The sequence below is a fragment of the Condylostylus longicornis genome, unplaced genomic scaffold (assembly GCF_029603195.1).
Source record: "Condylostylus longicornis isolate FDR11 unplaced genomic scaffold, ASM2960319v2 ptg000304l, whole genome shotgun sequence".
In the NCBI taxonomy this organism is placed as follows: domain Eukaryota; kingdom Metazoa; phylum Arthropoda; class Insecta; order Diptera; family Dolichopodidae; genus Condylostylus; species Condylostylus longicornis.
This window is the reverse complement of record NW_026578268.1, coordinates 5,001-24,757: the sequence shown is the minus strand read 5'-3', so window position 1 is coordinate 24,757 and position 19,757 is coordinate 5,001. Positions and strand designations below refer to the sequence as shown.

Genomic DNA, 19,757 nt, shown 5'->3' with positions numbered 1-19,757 from the left:
GTTTAAGACATTTTTTGACAAACCATTATTATATGGAGCAATTCTTCATATCCATATTACATATTGAAAGTAGCAGTAAGTATTTTAACGCTTTCATTTAGCTTTACTGGAAACAGCTCATTGTATTAATTAGAAACATAATATAACCAATCCCTTTGAGCTAATTTTTTTATCAAATGATCTCTATAATCTATAAAAATTAAAGGTAAATCTACCGAATCTACCGAATACACTGATTACACTGAGAATCGTGTCCTAAGTTTCCTTAAAAAAAAAGCAAATTCTTCACCAAGCCAAGCTGTCGTTACCATATTTTACGACACAAAATTGATGAGATAGGAATAAACACGTAATTCATTCAATTATAAGGGATCGATTGCTTGACCCATGAATATACTTCATTAGCACAAATAGAGTAATTGAAAACTCAATCTCAAGAATAATGATTGAACAAAAAACTTTTAATTAAATTACAAAAAAAGTACAAGCCAGGCACAAATGTGCTAATAAGTACAAAAAAAACCGTAAGAGTAATCTTCGTTAATTTTTCAGAGTAATTTTGTTTTTGGCTGATTATAGCCAAAATTATCGATTACTCATCTGTTAACTTTATAACAATAACACAATTGAATTTGGCACTTTACGGTATTTAATGATAATAATGACTTAATCCAGTATATTTCAGGCGAAATAACTACTTTAAATCATTAAGTAACTGCAATATACATTAATGACAGACATAGGCATACTCAAAATTAGTTACACAAGTGCTAAGTCAGACGCTGACGCTATTCAACTGAAACTTCGTATCATATAAAACCAATTTTCCAAATAAGAAACGACATGACCCTCTTAAACAGCGTCCCTTCATCAATATTGTTTCACAACTATCAAGTAGCAAGAAACAAAAATGAATCTATAAAAATAAATGATATACCTACCGAAACAATCACACAAATTCACCTGATTACACTGAAAATCATGCAACAAGTTTCCTTAAAAAACGCAAATTCTTCACCAAGCGTAAGCTTTCCTTACTATATTTTACGACACAAAATTAATGTCAGCAATATCAAACGCATAAGTTTAATTTATGAAGAATTATCAAACTATAACTAGAAATAAGTAAGAGATACTGAATTGAAACATTTCTTGGTTACATGTCGCTACGTACACCGAAATCAAATTTTTCAGAAACTGAAAATTAATAAAGTTGGATCAAACCAATGGTATGTATTGTAGCACTTTTCCCTTCAACAAGTGAAAATACTACTTTTAAATACAGTCTATGTATACCTACCACACTATTAAAATTATTTTTATTCATATACGAAACTATTTGTAGGACTGCATATATTTAGGATGAACAATTGATACAGTCTTTGAAATAAAACAAAAATTAATTTAAAGAGGGGTTAATATAATGCTTGATTTTAAGATTTAATTGCGTGAGTTAAGAAAAATAATTATATTTTTTAATGTTATGGAATTTACTGTCAGCTTTTTACGTTTTTAGAAATTTGAAAAAGCTTGCAGTTTCGGAAATATAAGGCTTCAAAAATTGAAATTTTACAAATTTCAAGACACAATAACTTGAGAGGGGGTTGAGATGGAAAAAATTTTAAAACAAAATGAACTGTTTGTTAGTGCCTAGAAGCAAGTTATGTCTTTCTGCGTTTGCAAAATTTGAAAAATGCTTATGGTTTCACAGCAATAAATAGTTAAAAAATGAAATTTTTTGGGTTTTGGAGGGGTATAACTTCTTCTACGGCAGCAAAGTTTCTAGCAAAGATCTATGTATATATTAAATTTCAGCTTTCTATCTTCAAGGGTATAGAAGTTTTGAAACTGTTAAGCACTTATTTTCAAAAATATTTTGGAAAAGTGCTAAAAACGGAGTTTTTTTGGGCACAAAATAATCATAAAAACCAAACTTAAGAAAAAATTAAAAAAAATCTAAATTTTAATATTTTGAAGATTTTAAAAAAATATTTAAATAATTTTAAATATTTCAAATTTTGAATTTGATGCTAATGATGTTGATCATTCTGTCTTTCAATTATTTCCATTTCATTTTTTTTAGGACTCTTCATAAATAAGTGCTTATAGTTTCCCTATGTCCGTGTACGCGTTTACAAAACTTCTACACCTTTGAAGAAAGAAAACTGAAATTTCATAATACATAATAGATCTATAAACTTACTTCCGCAAAAGAAAAGCTTCAGCTACCTACCCTTTTTTCTTCAGCGTTGATTTCATGTTTTTTAGGACTCTTCAAAAATTTTAAAAATAAGTACTTATAGTTTTCCTATGTCCGTGTACGCGTTTACAAAACTTCTACACCTTTGAAGAAAGAAAACTGAAATTTCATAATACATAAATGGGTCTATAAACTTACTTCCGCAAAAAAAAGCTTCAACTACCTACCCTTTTTTTCTTCACCGTTGATTTAGACATGTTCCATCCGTTGGTCCAATCGCACGACAACTCAAAAACAAATAACGCTATCGACACCAAACTCGCACAGGATTTTTCCTTTGTGCGAACGACGGCTGCTATTGTAATTGGACCAATTCGGACAACAGGTTCGGGTAGCTGCCATACAACTCCGAAAGTTGATTTTAAATATATGGAAAAATAATAAAGCTGTCCAATTAAGCAATCGTGTGTCCCATTTCAGGTCAGATGTATTTCTGAAGTTTTGATGGAATTGCTTGACAGGTTCGGGTGGCTGCCATACATCTCCGAAAGTTAATTGTAAATATTTAGAAAAATAATAAAGCTAGATTCATAAAATTCGGCAATCGTGAGTCCAATTTCAAGTCAGATATATTTTTGAGGTTTTGCTGGAATTGCTTGACAGGTTCGAGGAGCTGCCATACAACTCCGAAAGCTAATTTTAAATATTTGGAAAAATATTAAGACTAGATTCATGAAACTCGGCCGTCGTGTCTCCAGTTATAGGACAGACATAATATCCGAGAAGTTTCCATTGAGTAGTTCGACAGGTTCAAGTAATTGCCATTTAACAAATCTTTGATTTCATCAAAGTTTTATTCTAAATATTTCAAAAGCAAATTTTTAAACTCACATTTTCAATGTGCAGGGTTTTACTTGTTAACATTTAATATGAGCAACACATGTGTTACTGTGAATTTCGCAAAGTAAGCACAAATTATTATGCAAATACATGCATAAATATATTGATAATATTAATTAAATAAACTAGAATAAGCACAGTTCCGAAAAAGTAAAGAACTTATAAAATTAACAATATTCTCCATTGCGTTCCAAGTCATTTAGACTGCGTTAGACGTAGTGTTCAAAATAAAACTAACAAAAAAATTATTATATGTACTATTTGCGGCAAAAAATAGTATTAAAATATTTCATTTTATTCTTGTAATATAGTATTAAAAGACGATATATAATTTTTAATAAAACAGAAAGTTGTTCAATAATTGACAACAGTTATTGATTAAAATTGTATTATATAATTAATTTGTTGATTTAAAAATGTAGCTACTTCTCTCAAAATATCTCAAAATACATATTTTCCTGCAAGCGCTGTTTATTACTTAAATTATTTTACTGATTTTGTTTAGAGTTTATTATACTGATTTTGTATGATTTGTTTATCAAAACAACATTATTTATTATATGCAGGTATACTCATGTGAATTTTTAAAAAGCTTTATTCAACAATTTAGCAGTGGGAAAAACCGCATTGTTAGGAAACAACTTTCAATCAAATCTTTTCAAATCAATTTGAAAATAAGTTTAGAAAATGGCTATTTATACATATTACTGCATACCTATATATCAAATTGGTTTGAATGCTATCGGAAATGTTTGTTCCAAAAACGTAAAATTAAAATAAAAAATGAAGTATTTGTCACAGTTAGTTTCCTAGTGACCAATGCTTAGAATTTAATATAAGAATTATTTTATTTAATAATTTGAGGATATTTAACAGTTAAATATACATAAATAAAATATTGCCACTCAAATCACAGTAGTTGAAAATTAAGAACACCACGTGACACATATTATTGTTTATAATAATACATTTTTATTAATAATATTATTCATTTCAATTATTAATATTTTATTAACAATAATAATCATTTCTAACATATCTGTCAGAACATGATGTCTACATTTTTGCCATTTCGAGTAAAACACCATTTAATTTTTTTTTGGGTTATTTTTGTTTTACTAAAATATTAACTAAAAGTTTAGTAAAGATGGTTTAAAAAGTTAGCATTTTAAAATGTTGCTACTAAATATTACGTTGTATTAACATAGTTTTCTACATATATCAAATAAGATATAAACTTTTTCCAATTGCAATTAGTATCAATCAGAACTGAATAACTCCACTTATCTAGTTTTAAATGTTTTACCAAGAAATTGTTAATGTTTTGAAAGTTTAATCAGCATGAACATTCAAATATAATAAAGTTGGGTCAAACCAATGGTTTGTATTGTAGCACTTTTCCCTTCAACAAGTGAAAATTCTGCTTTTAAATATAGTCTATGTATAACTATTACACTATTAAAATTATTTTTATTCATATACAAAGCTATTTCTAGGATTGCATATATTTAGGATGATGCATACATGCAGTCTTTAAAATAAAACAAAAATTAATATAAAGAGGGGTTAACATAATGCTCGATTTTAATGTTTAATTGTGTGAGTTAAGAAAAATAATTATATTTTTTACTGTTATGGAACTTACCGTTAACTTTTTGCGTTTATAGAAATTTGGAAAAGCTTGCGGTTTCGGAAATATAGGGTGTCAAAAATTCAAATTTTACAAATTTCAAGGGACGATAACTTGAGCGGGGGTGGAGATGGAAAAAAATTTTCTTCAAACGAAATGAACTATTAGTTAATGTCTAAAAGCGCCTAAAATTTCAAGCTTCACAGGCTGGGGTCTAGAAAAAAACGACATGAAATATTTGGAAAAAAAGGACTTAAGTTTAACTATAGTATACCGCGCTAGGGAAAGGAAGCCGCTGCCTTTCTGCGTTTGAAAAATTTCAAAAATGCTTATGGTTTCATTGCAACAAATAGTTAAAAAAGGCCATTTTTAAGGTTTTGGGGGGGAGATAGGTAAAAATTTTGTTCTACGGAAGTAAATTTCCAGTAAAGATCTATGTACATATAAAATTTCAGCTTTCTATCTTCAAGGATGTAGAAGTTTTGTAAACAAAAAAAGTGTCCACGGACGGACGGACGGACAGAGTGAAACTAATAAGCACTTTTTTCAAAAAATTTTTGGTAGGAATGAATATGTGCAGATATTTCATTTTAAACTTGAAACGAAATGGTAAAAAAACTAAAATACATTTTCATTTCAAAAGTGTATAACATGACATATCTATATTTCAATGCCTTCTTACAAAACTTTATGATCTCGAGAAGTGAATAACAGTTGATATCTAATTTTGTCAGAAAAGTTTTTGGAACAACTGGTTAGTTATAATGTTTTTCAAGGGTTTGTTTTTCTTAAATTAGAAAGCGCTTAAAATTTCAAGTAACAAATAACTTTTTTTTGTCAAAAATGTAGATATCATGTTTTGATAAAAAGGCTAGGTATTATTATTTATTTACCTATAAACATAACGTGTTAATCTTTGGTTTTTCTTAAACGAATCGTGCCTTTTACTTAAATTTTTAAAGAATTGAAATCTGTTGTCCTCGACTTATTATGGACTTATTTATGGTTTGGCATATGTATAAAGCATACGAAACTGACGTCGAACAAACGAAATTAAATGTAAGCGCTTTATCGTTTAATGTACCCAGAGAAATTTTAGGGATAAAATGATGACTTTTAGAAAATTTTTAATTGAAAATTTCTAGTAATTAAATAACGTTTCGAAGAAAATCTTCAACAATCATTCTAGTTCCATTGCATAACCTTATGTTTACTGATAGATTTGTTAGTAATATTACTATAGGACTTATAAGCAGCCTCTTGAATATGATTTTGAACAGAATTAGATTGCAAATTAGTTTCAATTTGAATATTTCTTGAAGTAGAATGATTCACTGGAAGTTTTGAAACAGCATGGCTCGCTTTGTCGTTTGCCGGAATATTTTTAATTTTAATATTTATAGAAGAAAATACTTACATACATACGCATTATTATATTGCCAAATATACTCCTAAAAGTTTTGACATTTGCATCACCAAATCCTGAAGTTGACCTTTGTGACAGTGCATGCTTTTTAATTTATCTTTAAAATGAACAGTCTTGCAATATTTAAACTAAATGCGGGGAGAACTTAGTTTATGGAAAGTCTAATTGTTTTTTTTTTCTTATTTTAAATTAAATTCTATTTGTATGTGAAAACCGGGATTTTTATTCTTTTTTGCTTTTCATCCAGTTTTTTGTTTAAAGTACTTACCAATTATTGAGTATACGCAAAAATTTTATATTTCTTTTTTTATTCTCGTTCGATTGTGAGCTTTTTTCCAAAAATTTTTGAAAAAAGTGCTTACTAGTTTCACTCTGTCCGTCCGTCCGTCCGTCTGTCCGTCCATGGACATGTTTACTTATTTCCCGCCCTCTAAAAGTTATGCCCCCCTAAAACCGTAAAAATGGTATTTTTTAACCATTTATTTCAGTGAAACCATAAGCAGTTTTCAAATTTTGCAAACACAAAAAAATGGTGGTTATCTTCTTCTGCCACGTCATACTATATATTATGAACTTTAAAAAAATAAAATGGCCGTTAAAATTTACCGTTATTTAAAATCCTGTTTTTTTCAAATTTTTGACTTCGTATTTCTTCTAGACCACGAATCGTAAAAGTCTGAAATTTTAACAGCTTTCGGTCACTAAGAAATAGTTCATTTCGTTAGAAGAAAATGTTTTCCTTACCCCCTTAAGTTATCGCCTCTAGAAATTTCTAAAATTTAAAATTTTGCCACCTTATGTTTCCGAAATCGCAAGCTTTTTCAAATTTCTATAAAAACTAAACTAAACGTATTTTCACTTGTTGAAGGGAAAAGTATACAATACAAACCATTTGTTTGACCCCATTTTTTTGTGTTAATATTTGTGTTAGCTATATGATAAACAACAAGTTTGCGAATAGAAAACGTCTTTTAAAATATTGTATAAATAGGCATACATATTCATATTACATTTCATATATATATATATATATATATACATATATGCATATTATAGAAATAACAAAATGCGCCTAGAGTAAATAATCGCACTTAATTCAATTATCTTCGAATATATTAAAACAAAAAAAAATCCGTTGGACCCCATAAGTGCGAAGGAAACTTACATAAACGGTGAGCAAATTAAAAAAATTTCGTTGTGGCCAAAAAAGGGCCTTACTATAAGTTTCAGCATAAATTTTAAATCCTTTAATTTAAAAAAAAAACTATAAGAAGACTCGCAAAATATAAAAAAGTACATTCATGAATCATGTATGCATAGTTTTCTTGTTTAGCACGAATTAAATTTGTTTGCTGTTCTTTTTTATTTTACAGAAAATGTATGATGTTAACATTATAAAAATACTGAAAGCCCCTAGTGCGGATTGCACTGAATGCAAATGTGTTCGAAAAAATTATTTAGATTACAGAAAATTTCTAATAACATCAAAACAACATTTGAAATGAATAATATAACGAATTATAAATACTAAAGAATGGAGTATTTTGAAACAACAACGAACCCAAAATCTTCCTAATTGTTTCTTTCTTTATTCCATTGTCAAAGGCGAAACCAAAACTTATTTTTTATCTGGCCTCTACTATAAATTACATATATGCAATTTGTAAGAAGTTAAAAAAATTTTTCAAAGTAAAATTTAAAAAATATTTTAAAATATTTTTTTATTTGATATAAATATCTGTAAAAAAATCAAAATTTAAGCAAAACCATTAATTTTTTTTGGTCTTCGAATAAATTTATTTTGTAAATTGAAACTGAATATACGAAATTCACGGTATACCCTTTTCGAACTAATTTTTTTTAACCTGTTAAGCTATGTCGTATATATGCGCCAATTTCCAGATTTAAGAAATTTAAAGTTGAGCAAAAAATGAAAATTTGCCTGTTAATAAAATTTCGTAAATACGCGTCTTCGCTTGAAATTAATTCAGCACAGTAAATCGAGTTGTCTAAGAAAAATCAATCGCTAAACTGGTTAAGTTAAAAAGCTTGAGGTTCCTATCACTTTGTGGCATTGGTTATGATTTTAATGTCCTTTTCTCATATCGACATTTGTTAACGTAATATTTTAAGATTTTATTGTCAGTTGGTGTAAGTATGAAAAAAAAATGGAATTTTCAATTAAGAAAAAACTAATTTAATTAAAAAATAAAAAAATTTATGCTATAAATATTAATGTGAACATAGTGTTAGTTAAATATGTTTTAAAAAAACATAGTGTACGTTAAATAAAAAAATTTGATGTGACCAGCAAATAACTGAACGCAGTGTGTATGGTCTAGTTAAGTAAAAGTGTTACAGAATATTATGATAATGCCTGTTAAATAATTCTTTCTAATTTTTACGGCATTAGTAAGCTTATAGTTAACATACCTAGAAAAATTAAAATTTGGCTCTCAAAATATGTAAAATCGGCCCTCAGATCAGTATACGAGCCCTGATCTTACCAAAAAAATTTATATGTTCATCGTTTTAACAACTCGAATTTAAATATTAAATTTCAACGAAATCGGTTGATTATTTCTCTTTATATACGCAAAAATGTATATTTGGCCAGTAGTAAACATCCAATTGCTGACGCCTGATTTCTTGAAAAACTTAGGAGGTTTTGCGGACGATCGAGCGAAGCGTATGTATGAAGTATGAAATTTCATGTATGCATATATGAAATTATGATACGAATGAAAATATGAATTTATGTATATATGATATTTCAAGTAAATCTGCTTCATAATGATCAAAAATGTAAAACAGGCCCAGTTCCCGAAAGTCTACGTAAAAAGTGCAGTTCCCGAAGTCTGATATATTCCAAAAGTTGATCGGTCCGCGCCATAGTCGAAATAAACTTACATATAAAATTTCATCAAAATTGGTTCAGCTGAACTTGAGATACACGCATGCACATACAGACCGAGAGGTTACTAAAAATACTTTATTTTATATACACTTCCATGGAGAAGTGCGTTGCCACTCTATATGCAAAATTTGTTGCCATCACTTAACCTACCTATTGTAAACACAATACGGTCGGAATTAAGGAATTAAAAAAACTAAATAAATATTGGATATTCCTTTCCTGTTTTTGCAAAACTCACAGGAATAGAATTACGCTATGTGCGAGTAAATATGCCATAGCTTAATATGACTTTATGGGGCAGACTATGGCCGTATTGTTATGGGACAGATTAGTTCCCATATTAATGTATTAATTAATAATGTAATTAATAATGTAATTCTGTTCTATTTTTGTATTTTTGAAGTTAAATTGACGAATAAAATTCTAAGTCTCATAAATTTTATTTTACTAGGAAAAGTTAAGAAACACATTATAAAGAATAGCAAAGGTCTAAAATGGATACTTTGAATTGGAATGAATAATATTGATGAAACTTAAATTTGTAAATTAAATAAATATAAATATGTGTAATAAAATATGGTTCTGTGTATTTTGATTATTCCTTTCTTGTACACTTATTTGCACAATTTTTTTTGGAAATTGTAACTCATAACTTTCTATACTCTGCACTTCGTCAAAGGTATATTTCCTTTGGTGTTGGGTTTGTAATCGCTTGAAGGAGTCGTCTACGGTATGGACATGTACATATATTTTTGCTCAGCGTAAAATTCAGCGTTCATTTAGAAATACCCGTCCGTCCATCAGATCGCAAAATATAACAAATAATGCCATCGACTCCAAACATTCACAAAATTTTTCTTTTACGCCAACGACGGCTGCTATTAGAATTCAGGTAGCTGCCACAGGAGTTTTTTTCATAGATTCAGGAGTTTTTTTAAATATTTCAAAAAGTAATAGAGATATTTATATCAAATTTTGCAAAGATAAAATAACTGTCCAATTAAGCAATCGTGTGTCCAATTTCAGGTCGGATGTATTTATAAAGTTTTGGCGGAATTGCTTGACAGGTTCGGGTAGCTACCATTCATTTTAAATATTTTAAATATTTGGAATTACTAATTTTAAATATTTGGAAAAATATTAAGATTCATGAAACTCGGTCGTCGTTTGTCCAGTTCTAGGTCAGATATAATATCCGTGAAGTTTCTATTGAGTGGTTTGACAGGTTCAAGTAATTGCCATTTAGCAATTAAAGTTATTTCTAAATATTTCAAAAACAAATTTTTAAACTCAGATTGTCAAAGTGCAAGTATCCGGTTTATACCGACTGAAACATTTTTAATTGTTATACCCGTACGATCGTATGTTCGAAAGGTATACTAAATTTGCCTTACCGTTTGTAACGCTACGAAATAATGGTCTTAGATATTGACTCAAGTGTATGTTTTTGATCAGCATCGAATTCTGGGTCGATTTAGCTTTGTCTGTCCGTCCGTCCGTCCCAGCGATAACTCAAAAATTAATTGAGCTAAATTCGCCAAATTTTCACAAAGGATTTATTATGGTAAATACCAGAACTGTGTTTAAATTGGATATGATCGGGGTACTGGTTCGGGTAGCTGCCATACAACTTAAAAATTTATTTGACTATATCTTAGAAACTATAAAGGCTGTGGTATTAAAATTTGGAATAAGTAAATATCTTAGTAGGGCCAATGTGTTTGACAAAAGCCGTTGAAATTCCATGGCTCCTTCTGGTAGCTGATATATAACTTCTAAATTTATTTGACTATATCTAAGAAGCTATAAAAATATCACACAAGCGAATAAATTAGTTGGGCCAATATGTTTGATAAAATTCATTGAAATTGCTTGGCTCTTTCTGGTAGGTGGCATACAACTTCAATAGTAGTTTGGCCATATCTTAGCTAATATTGAAAAGTATTGAACATACCGAATTATCGAACAGTACTGATATTTTACATAAATTAATATGGTAACTTAAAGTTATAGTCTATCTCATAGTCAGCTATGACATATTTATTCGCACATAGGATAGCAAAATCGTACGGCTATCGCAGAGTTGACACGATCAACTCTATTTTTTTTCGTTTTTACTAAGTATTGAAACTAACCTCATTAATCAATATTTAAGGTTGAAATAAATATTATAGTGTTTGGGTATAATACTTTGGTAAAGTTTCCCATACTTTCTAAATTTCTTAAACTGTAATGCAAACTATAATTCTTCTACTTTAGAGAAAATCAAAGTATTAGTCGATTATCATAATATTCTTTCATTGCGTCTTCTAAAAAAACTTTTTTTTTTTATTTTTGCGAGCTCAAACAAACTACAGTTTGTTATGATGAAGAACCAATCATTATCCCTTAATAAAAATGAAAAAAAAAATCTTTTTAGACTCTTGGAATTCTTTATGAATTTAATTTCTCTGCTTTAGTTTAAACTATAAACACAATGAGCATGCAAGTATTGACTTAAAAATTTGACATTTGACAAAAAGATGCTTTAATGTTATGTAAATAAAATATAATTGTTTTAGCTTTTAATTTTGAGTCTGTTGCCTACCAAAATCTACCACTTTACTGCAAAATTTTAAAGTGTTGCTGAATATCTTGATTATGTTTGACTCGGCGTAACTAGCTTAGACTTTATAGTTGTCATTTTGAAGTACATCCCTGCATTCTGATTATGTAGGTACTATATACTACAATAAAAATCAAAAGTTATTGGAACACTTAATACAATATTATAAAGCTAAAAACTAAAATAACATTTGTGCGTTCGCAAAATCATAATGACATAATATACTTACGTATGTACGTCTAATATTGTAATTGTTTACAAAACTACGTAAAATGATAGTACACTAAATAAAACAAAATAATGAATTATATTTACATATACGTAGTTCACGACGTACACGAAATAAAAGAAATTTAACAAAAATTGTATTAGATTTTAAGTTATAGAATGTAAGTTTAAATTTATAAAACTTAAATTATAAAATTGTAAAAGCACTCTAATTATTATAGTGTTTTTATTAACTCATATAATAAGGGTTCGAAAATGAGCCGTTCCAAGGTGTCCCCTAAAATAAAGACGAACATAATAAAAATAATATAAAGAAACTAATAAAGGAAATAATAAGTTTTTAAGTTTCCGTTCGGGTAAATCAATGAATTTTGCTTGCACTTCCACTACAAGACACAAATTATCTCAAGCTAGCCCACAGTGATTTGACAAATTTTATGATTTTCAAAGAGTATAGCTTTGGGGGGAGCAGGAATATGAAAAAAATTTTCTCTAAAGTAACCGTGACTTCCAACACAGTATAAATTTTTTTTTTTGAAAATTTGTGTAAATAAATAATTTATTATAATAGTGTTTTTGTGACGTGTGTACAAAAAGTAGTCCCAATTTTTTTTATAATTTAATTCACACTTTGCTTTTCCTTTACATTTCGAATGCGTATTCGATACATTTTAGAATAATGTAGAATATCTTTTAACATACATTTTGGAATATGATACATTGTAAATTTACTTACTAAAATCACTAAAATTTTAAGCACTTCAAAGAGCACGGTGTATAAGTTTCTCTGAAATGTACACCTAACATTAAAAAAAATAATTTATACAAACACAAAAACTTTGCAACTTACACCGCAAAAATAAATTTGCTTTCAAATCAACACAATGTACGTAAATACATAAGATATTAACCTAAGTTGATTTATCACAAAACATAGAATATGGAATGTTTTTTAAATAAATATGTACATATGCAAGATCACGATGGCCTCTTTACATACTTATCCAAATAATACAAAAAACAAAAGTTCATTGTATGTTACATATATTCCAGCATCTTAAAATTTAGCAAATCAAAAAACCACAAACCCCTGTGTCACAGGTGAAATCCTCAAATTTAATGAAACTAAATTTTTTAAAAATACTTTAGGTTTAAATAGGGTTTTTCTTCTTCGAAAGAAATTAAACTTGTTTTTATGGTATCAAGTTATTCAATTTTACAATAAATTTGATGTTTAAAAAATGCTCAGATTGGAACTCTGCTTGTTAATTGGGACTATATGTGTTAAGATACGAAAGGGTATATAGTATGTACGTAAGTTTAAAAACAAAATTAAAGTGGTGAATGACAGCTGCGGACGATTTCCGTTGTAAGCACAGAACAACAGCGGAACGTTAAAATCAAGTGTTCAGTATTTTGTATATAAAACCGCACACACTTTAAACGGATAATGTCAAAAAACGGAATTTTACCCTATATGTGAGTGATCACCAAATATTGGTGAGTGATTTCATTAGTGTGATGTAAACGGAGAGTCGAACTACTTCTTACTAGATATACTTTGATCTTACTTAGGATAATATTAATAAGAAGATATGTAAGAATAATTATACAATATTTCTTTTCCCTCTTATTCTCTTTCAAGATTCTTTGATGGGCTCGGGAAGTGAAGATGACGATGATGATGACTTACACATAAGAAATTCAGTTAGTACAATTGATTCAGTTGGAACAGAATCATCATGTCCTATAGGGGCTTCTGAATTATCTGTACAAACTATGAATTCCGATAGTAAACATGCGCAGGAGGATTCAGACCAGGTATGCTACAAAAATTCCATTTACAAAATAATAGAAAAAATTTTTTAGTCTCAATAATAACTTCGAATTAAATTGTGGTATATAGAAAAGCTATTTTGCTTTCAATAACAAGGTAGCTGATAAAATGCTTTTCATAATTAATCATTTTGAAAATAGTAAATTTTAATACCTTCTAAGAAGGTTTTTATTCAGTTTTCTTTTCTTAAATAGATTTGCGTATAATTTGCATTCTCGTTTGTTTGATAATATGAGCGATTTACCATACCGCAAAATTTTTTACCACAGTTTTAGTTGCTCTTGAAGTGAACTTGAACCTATAGTATAAAGGGCTGTTTAGAAGATACAATGTTGAGGTTTCTTTTTTACCTGTCCATTGTTGCAGTGGTTATGGCACCGGTCCTTTAACAGAAGAGTCTTAGTTTCAAACCCCGGTCAGTTTAAAATTATTAAATTATGTATATTTAATATTACACAGCTTTCGTTATAAGAAAAATTAATTTTTTATTAAAATTAACATTCGCGAATGTTAAAATTTTTATTTTTATAATTTTTCTACTGATAAAGTGTAAATTTATGATGAAATTAAATAGTGAAATTTTTCAAATCTTAATTTATAATGAAGTTATTTGACATAATATTTGTAAAATTTTCTGTTCTTCAAGTGGTACAAACTGTAATGCTACAAACAACATAAACAATTTCTTTACCTCAAGAAAGCGAAACATTTGGTTTAACATTATTGGAATATGCTCTAATTAATTCTTTTGCATATTTTTATTTATTTGCGATTGAGATACAAAACATGTTTATGTCCAAATTTTGTTCATACAAAATCACAATCGACATAAAAAATTTACGTTCTAAAACTGATTTTTCCCTTAATTTATTTGGAAAACCGCAAGGAAAATGTTTAAATTTATTTTATTACAACTATTCTACTATAAAAACAAAAAATTTCGTTCCGCTTACGAGTGAAGTGAAAATTATGACTTTTTTACATTCAATTAAATCAGTAGTTTAAAAAATCAGAAAGGTCAGATTTTAAAAACTAAAACAATTTGACTAGTAATTGTCCTATCACTTTTAAGAAATGTCTAGGTACTTGAAGTTTAAAAAATTTGATCCATCACATTGTAAATTTGCTAAAGGATGCAAAATCAAATAGCTCTAATTTTATGTATTTACAAAGCTGTTATGCAAAAAAACGAAAGATTTTAAAAAACTTGAAATTTCTTTATAAGGGTTTAAAGATCATAAAATGTTCTAGTAAAAGGACAAAGCTTGTAAGAAAATTAGTAGCCTTAAATTTAAAATACTTCCAAAAATGATAATTTGGTTCTTTGAATAGGCTGACCTCCTTATATTTGATATCGAACGTTTTGTCGGTTAAGTTCGTTTATAAACAGATCTATAATAAACAAAATTAAAAGAAGTTTCACCAACAAATTCTTGAAATTTGTTCGAAAATATAAAGTCGACCACTAGTAAAAGTTCAATTTCTGAGACCCTAATTTTATGAAAAACTTTCCTCTTTAAGGATCATTAATAAACAAATATTAAATTTTAAGAAACCCCATTAATTAGTTTTTTAAAAATTCGGTTTATTTATTTGCAGTAGTACCAATAAAGTTCGAAATTATTTCATATAACAATAAATTACTCGTATAACGACACAAGCAAAGAAGTAATATTTTAACAAAGCTAAAAGTTCAATATTTTCTAATTTACGTTGCAAGTTCAATGGTTCAGAAAAAAACTGCAATTAACGATTATTATATCATTTAATATATAAGTTATTAACAAGCCATCAAAAATAAATACATAAGTGTAAAAAATATATACATACATATATAAAGATAATTTAATTTTTGTTTTTAGTTTTGAATAATGAAATTTTGTTATTCTTTATTGCATATTATAGCTATTATGTATTTAGATGTTTAGATGGAATTGTTTTCAAACGGATCAGGCATATTTTGGTTTTTCATTTTGATTATCATGTGTCAAAAGTCAATGTTTCATTGCTTATGTTAACAATAGGCTTTTTATTTATTATTCATTGTTTATATTAACTATTTTAAAGATGATATATAGACATATAACACTTATGATTCACTCGAATATATGTATTTCTTACATTTATGAAATAAAAAAAATTATGAATACAGTATTACTTAAAATTTTAAGCGAAAATTTTTTTTTAGAAAAAACTTTAATTTTTCCAGTAGTTAAAAAAAAATCCTTGAAGATTATAACTAACCAATTCATTATAACTAACCAATTGTTCCAAAAATTTTCTGACAAAATTAGATACCAACTGTTATTCACTTCTCGAGATCATAAAATTTTCTAAGAAGGCGTTGAAATATAGATTTGTCATGTTATACACTTTTGAAATGAAAATATATTCTAGTTTTTTACCGTTTCTTTTCAAGTTGAAAGTGAACCATCTATTCACATATTCATTTCATTTCATATTTAGATGTTCATGGTGGTTATTTTAACAAAGGTGAAACGCTCATTTAAAAACTAGATAAGTGAAATCATTCAGTTCTGATTGATACGAATTGTAATTGGAAAAAGTATATCTTATTTGCTATATGTTAAAATTTTCATACAATGTAATATTTAATAGGAACATTTTAAAATGCTAACTTTTTAAACTATTTCTCTAAGTTTTCGCTAGTTAATGTTTTAGCAGAACAAAAATATTGCAAAAAATAAACTCAATGGTGTCTTACTCGAAATGGCAAAAATGTAGATATCATGTTCTGACAGATAACCCTAGATTTATATTATTATATTACCATCAATTATATCTGCAAACTTCAAAACAATAAAAAAATCTCAACAAAGTTATTACGATTAAGAAATGACTAAACCTCGGGCTGTAAAACTTCGGGCAGTGTATTTAGTGTACTTTAAAAATTTTCTTTATTGTATTTATATTTATAATAAAGTAGGTCAAAAAGAAAATGAATCCTAATTGAAATATACGTACACGAAAAATTGATTGCAAAAAAGGTTTATTCTCACGCCCAAATTAACATCCTTTACTACTAAAATTATTATGATCCCAATAAGATAAAAGAAACCATTTTTTCAAGAATTTAAAAAAAAATCTGATGTGGTCGTCAGGCCATCACATAACCGATCCCATTGTTAAAGTATTGCATAACAGTTTGAAAATTTCCTTTTAATATTTATTTTTTAATCAAATGCTATGAAAGATAGAAAGTAGGTAAGTGAAAGTTTAAAAAAAATTACACCTTTCTATGCACATTACATACAAAAATGTAAATTTTCGGTTCTCGTTAGAGGTTCATTTTCAGTGAATTGATTTCCCTGCAAAGTTTTGTAGTTAATTTCGTTAGGAACTTGAAATTATGTTTCAAGAAATTCCTGAGATATGGTCAAATAAGTAAAATCGGCCCATAGTGAAATGGTCAAATATTTAAATTAGGGAAAACTGTAAGTTTGTCTCGTAGTTTTAAGTTCACTTGCTGATACCTGTTTTCCTTAAAAAAGTTAAATCAGTGTTTGTATTGTCATGCAGTGATTATAGAGAGAATTTCAGGAAAAGACGTTGATTATTTTCTTAAATATATTCAAAAACGTAAAGTCGGCACCTTATATAGATCCTGTTTCAGAGATCTGACATATTACAAAAGCTAACCAAATCGTCTCATCCTTAAAGTAAACCTAAATATAAATTTCAAACAAATCGATCCAACCGAGCTTGAGATACTTATCTGCACAGACAAACTGATTTACTGTCAGACCGAAATGCATCTCTCTTAAAATAGTTTATTTACGCTTCCCTAGCGTGAAGAAACCCATTTCCGTGGAAAACTCGAAATATGGAATTTGGTGGAGTATAGGTAAAAATATATCATTCCGGTTCCGACAATGCATATATTATGTACATATTACTTTGCTGTCAAAACAATGGTACAGTGGTTATGGTAATTATTATTAAAAAAACAAAATTATTTTGTTTTTTTTTTTTTAATAATATGCACAAGGATTATGAATTATACTAGTATTAGAAACTTATACTACTATAAGTTTTCAAATACTTTTGAAAACAGTAAAACAAAATTGACACACTGAGCTTCACGACTGTTAAAAGTAGTTACTTTAAATTCCATTGTGTAACCAATGAGTAAGTCTAAAAGGCTTCGACCAGTTCGTACTCACGTACGAGCGACTTACCACAGGTATATAATTCTACAATTTAGAAAAACTAAGTGTATGTATAAGTAAAGGAGCTACATACATATATAAAATTTACATATATAAAATTTTACATACATATATAAACTTTTTGTTTTCGTAGAAATCAAATTTATCTTTGCGTTACTTAAAGTAAAGTATACTTAAAAGGTTTTATTATGTCCACCATTTTTGGCATTTTAAACTTGGTCACCGGTAATACATTGCGACTCAACGTGTCAAAATATTATCGTATGTACATTAGTATTCTATTTAACGAGGGAACGAAAATTAAAACTTAAATAGGGTAACTTCACATAATAACTAACAAAATTTACTTATATCCTTTGCAAGCATTATGTTGATCTACATAAAACAAAAAAAATTGATGTGGTCAACACATAACTGACCACAAGCCATTGTCTAGTTTAGCTAAAATGTTGCATGAGACTACAAAAATGTCTTTTAAATGCTTCTCATAAATTTTAGAGAGGCTAGAACGCTTTTTAGTAAACATACATAAAATAATATAATTTTAACTCTTATCAGAGGCTCATTTTATGCTAACCATTTGGTCCCTGAAAAAATCGTCAGTTAGTTTTGGTAGCAAACGGAACTCAAATGTTTAATTTTAAGAAATTTCATTAATTAGAAATTTCATTAATTTTCGTAGAAATCAAATTTATCTTTGCGTTACTTAAAGTAAAGTACTTAAAAGGTTTTATAATGTCCACCATTTTTGGCATTTTAAACTTGGTCACCGGTAATACATTGAGACTCAACGTGTCAAAATATTAACGTATGTACATTAATATTCTATTTAACGAGGGAACGAAAATTAAAACTTAAAGAGGGTAACTTCACATAATAACTAACAAAATTTAATTATATCCTTTGCAAGCATTATGTTGATCTACATAAAACAAAAAAAAAATTGATGTGGTCAACACATAACTGACCACAAGCCATTGTCTAGTTTAGCTAAAATGTTGCATGAGACTACAAAAATGTCTTTTAAATGCTTCTCATAAATTTTAGAGAGGCTAGAACGCTTTTTAGTAAACATACGTAAAATAATATAATTTTAACTCATATCAGAGGCTCATTTTATGCTAACCATTTGGTCCCTGAAAAAATCGTCAGTTAGTTTTGGTAGCAAACAGAACTCAAATGTTTAATTTTAAGAAATTTCATTAATTAGCTCCATAGATATGATACCAAATCCCCTGGTTCTGTTTCCGAGCCCTGAAATTCCCAAAAAAATTTATAAGTTTATGGTGTTAACATTCTGAATGTAAACATTAAATTTCACCGAAATTGGGTGATTTGCGCAAAAATCTAAACTTGGTCAGTATTTTTTGTTTTATTTACTTTAGGTTTACATTATGTCTGATGTGTCGATCCCCACGGCTGTAAACTAATCGAGCCCTAATTATTTATACATATATACACATTTACATATACATTATTTTTCTATTATAACATAATATAAAAGCATAAGAACTTTTTTGGCTGCTTACCTTTATGAGGAAAACCAAACATAAAAAAAACTCTTTTTTGAGTGTTACTTTATTTCATGTGCGTTAATATGATTCATGTACGAATTATATTCCTTTGCTGATTTTATACATTTTGCAGAAAATTACTTACACAACAATAATATTAAGAATAAATTATAACGAAACAAATGTTATAGTCTCTGCGCTGCGTAACAGACTTGTTAAACTTATGAGAAATAAAAAAGTTCTGCAGCAAATCTGTATATAATTTATAATATGATGTAACATACCTAAAATGTTGGCATAGTTCAGAATT

The 19,757-nt window shown here is 28.0% G+C and overlaps 1 protein-coding gene across 1 annotated transcript in view; it reads left to right on the top strand.

Moving 5' to 3' along the window:
* The window catches only part of LOC129616834 (LIM/homeobox protein Lhx5-like), a 60,978-nt gene that overhangs the window by 41,000 nt on the left and 221 nt on the right, over positions 1 to 19,757 (top strand). The window contains exon 4 of the mRNA XM_055532381.1: positions 13,552 to 13,727. Coding sequence (XP_055388356.1) covers positions 13,552 to 13,727 — 176 coding nt within the window. The remainder of the gene's footprint in view (positions 1 to 13,551; positions 13,728 to 19,757) is intronic.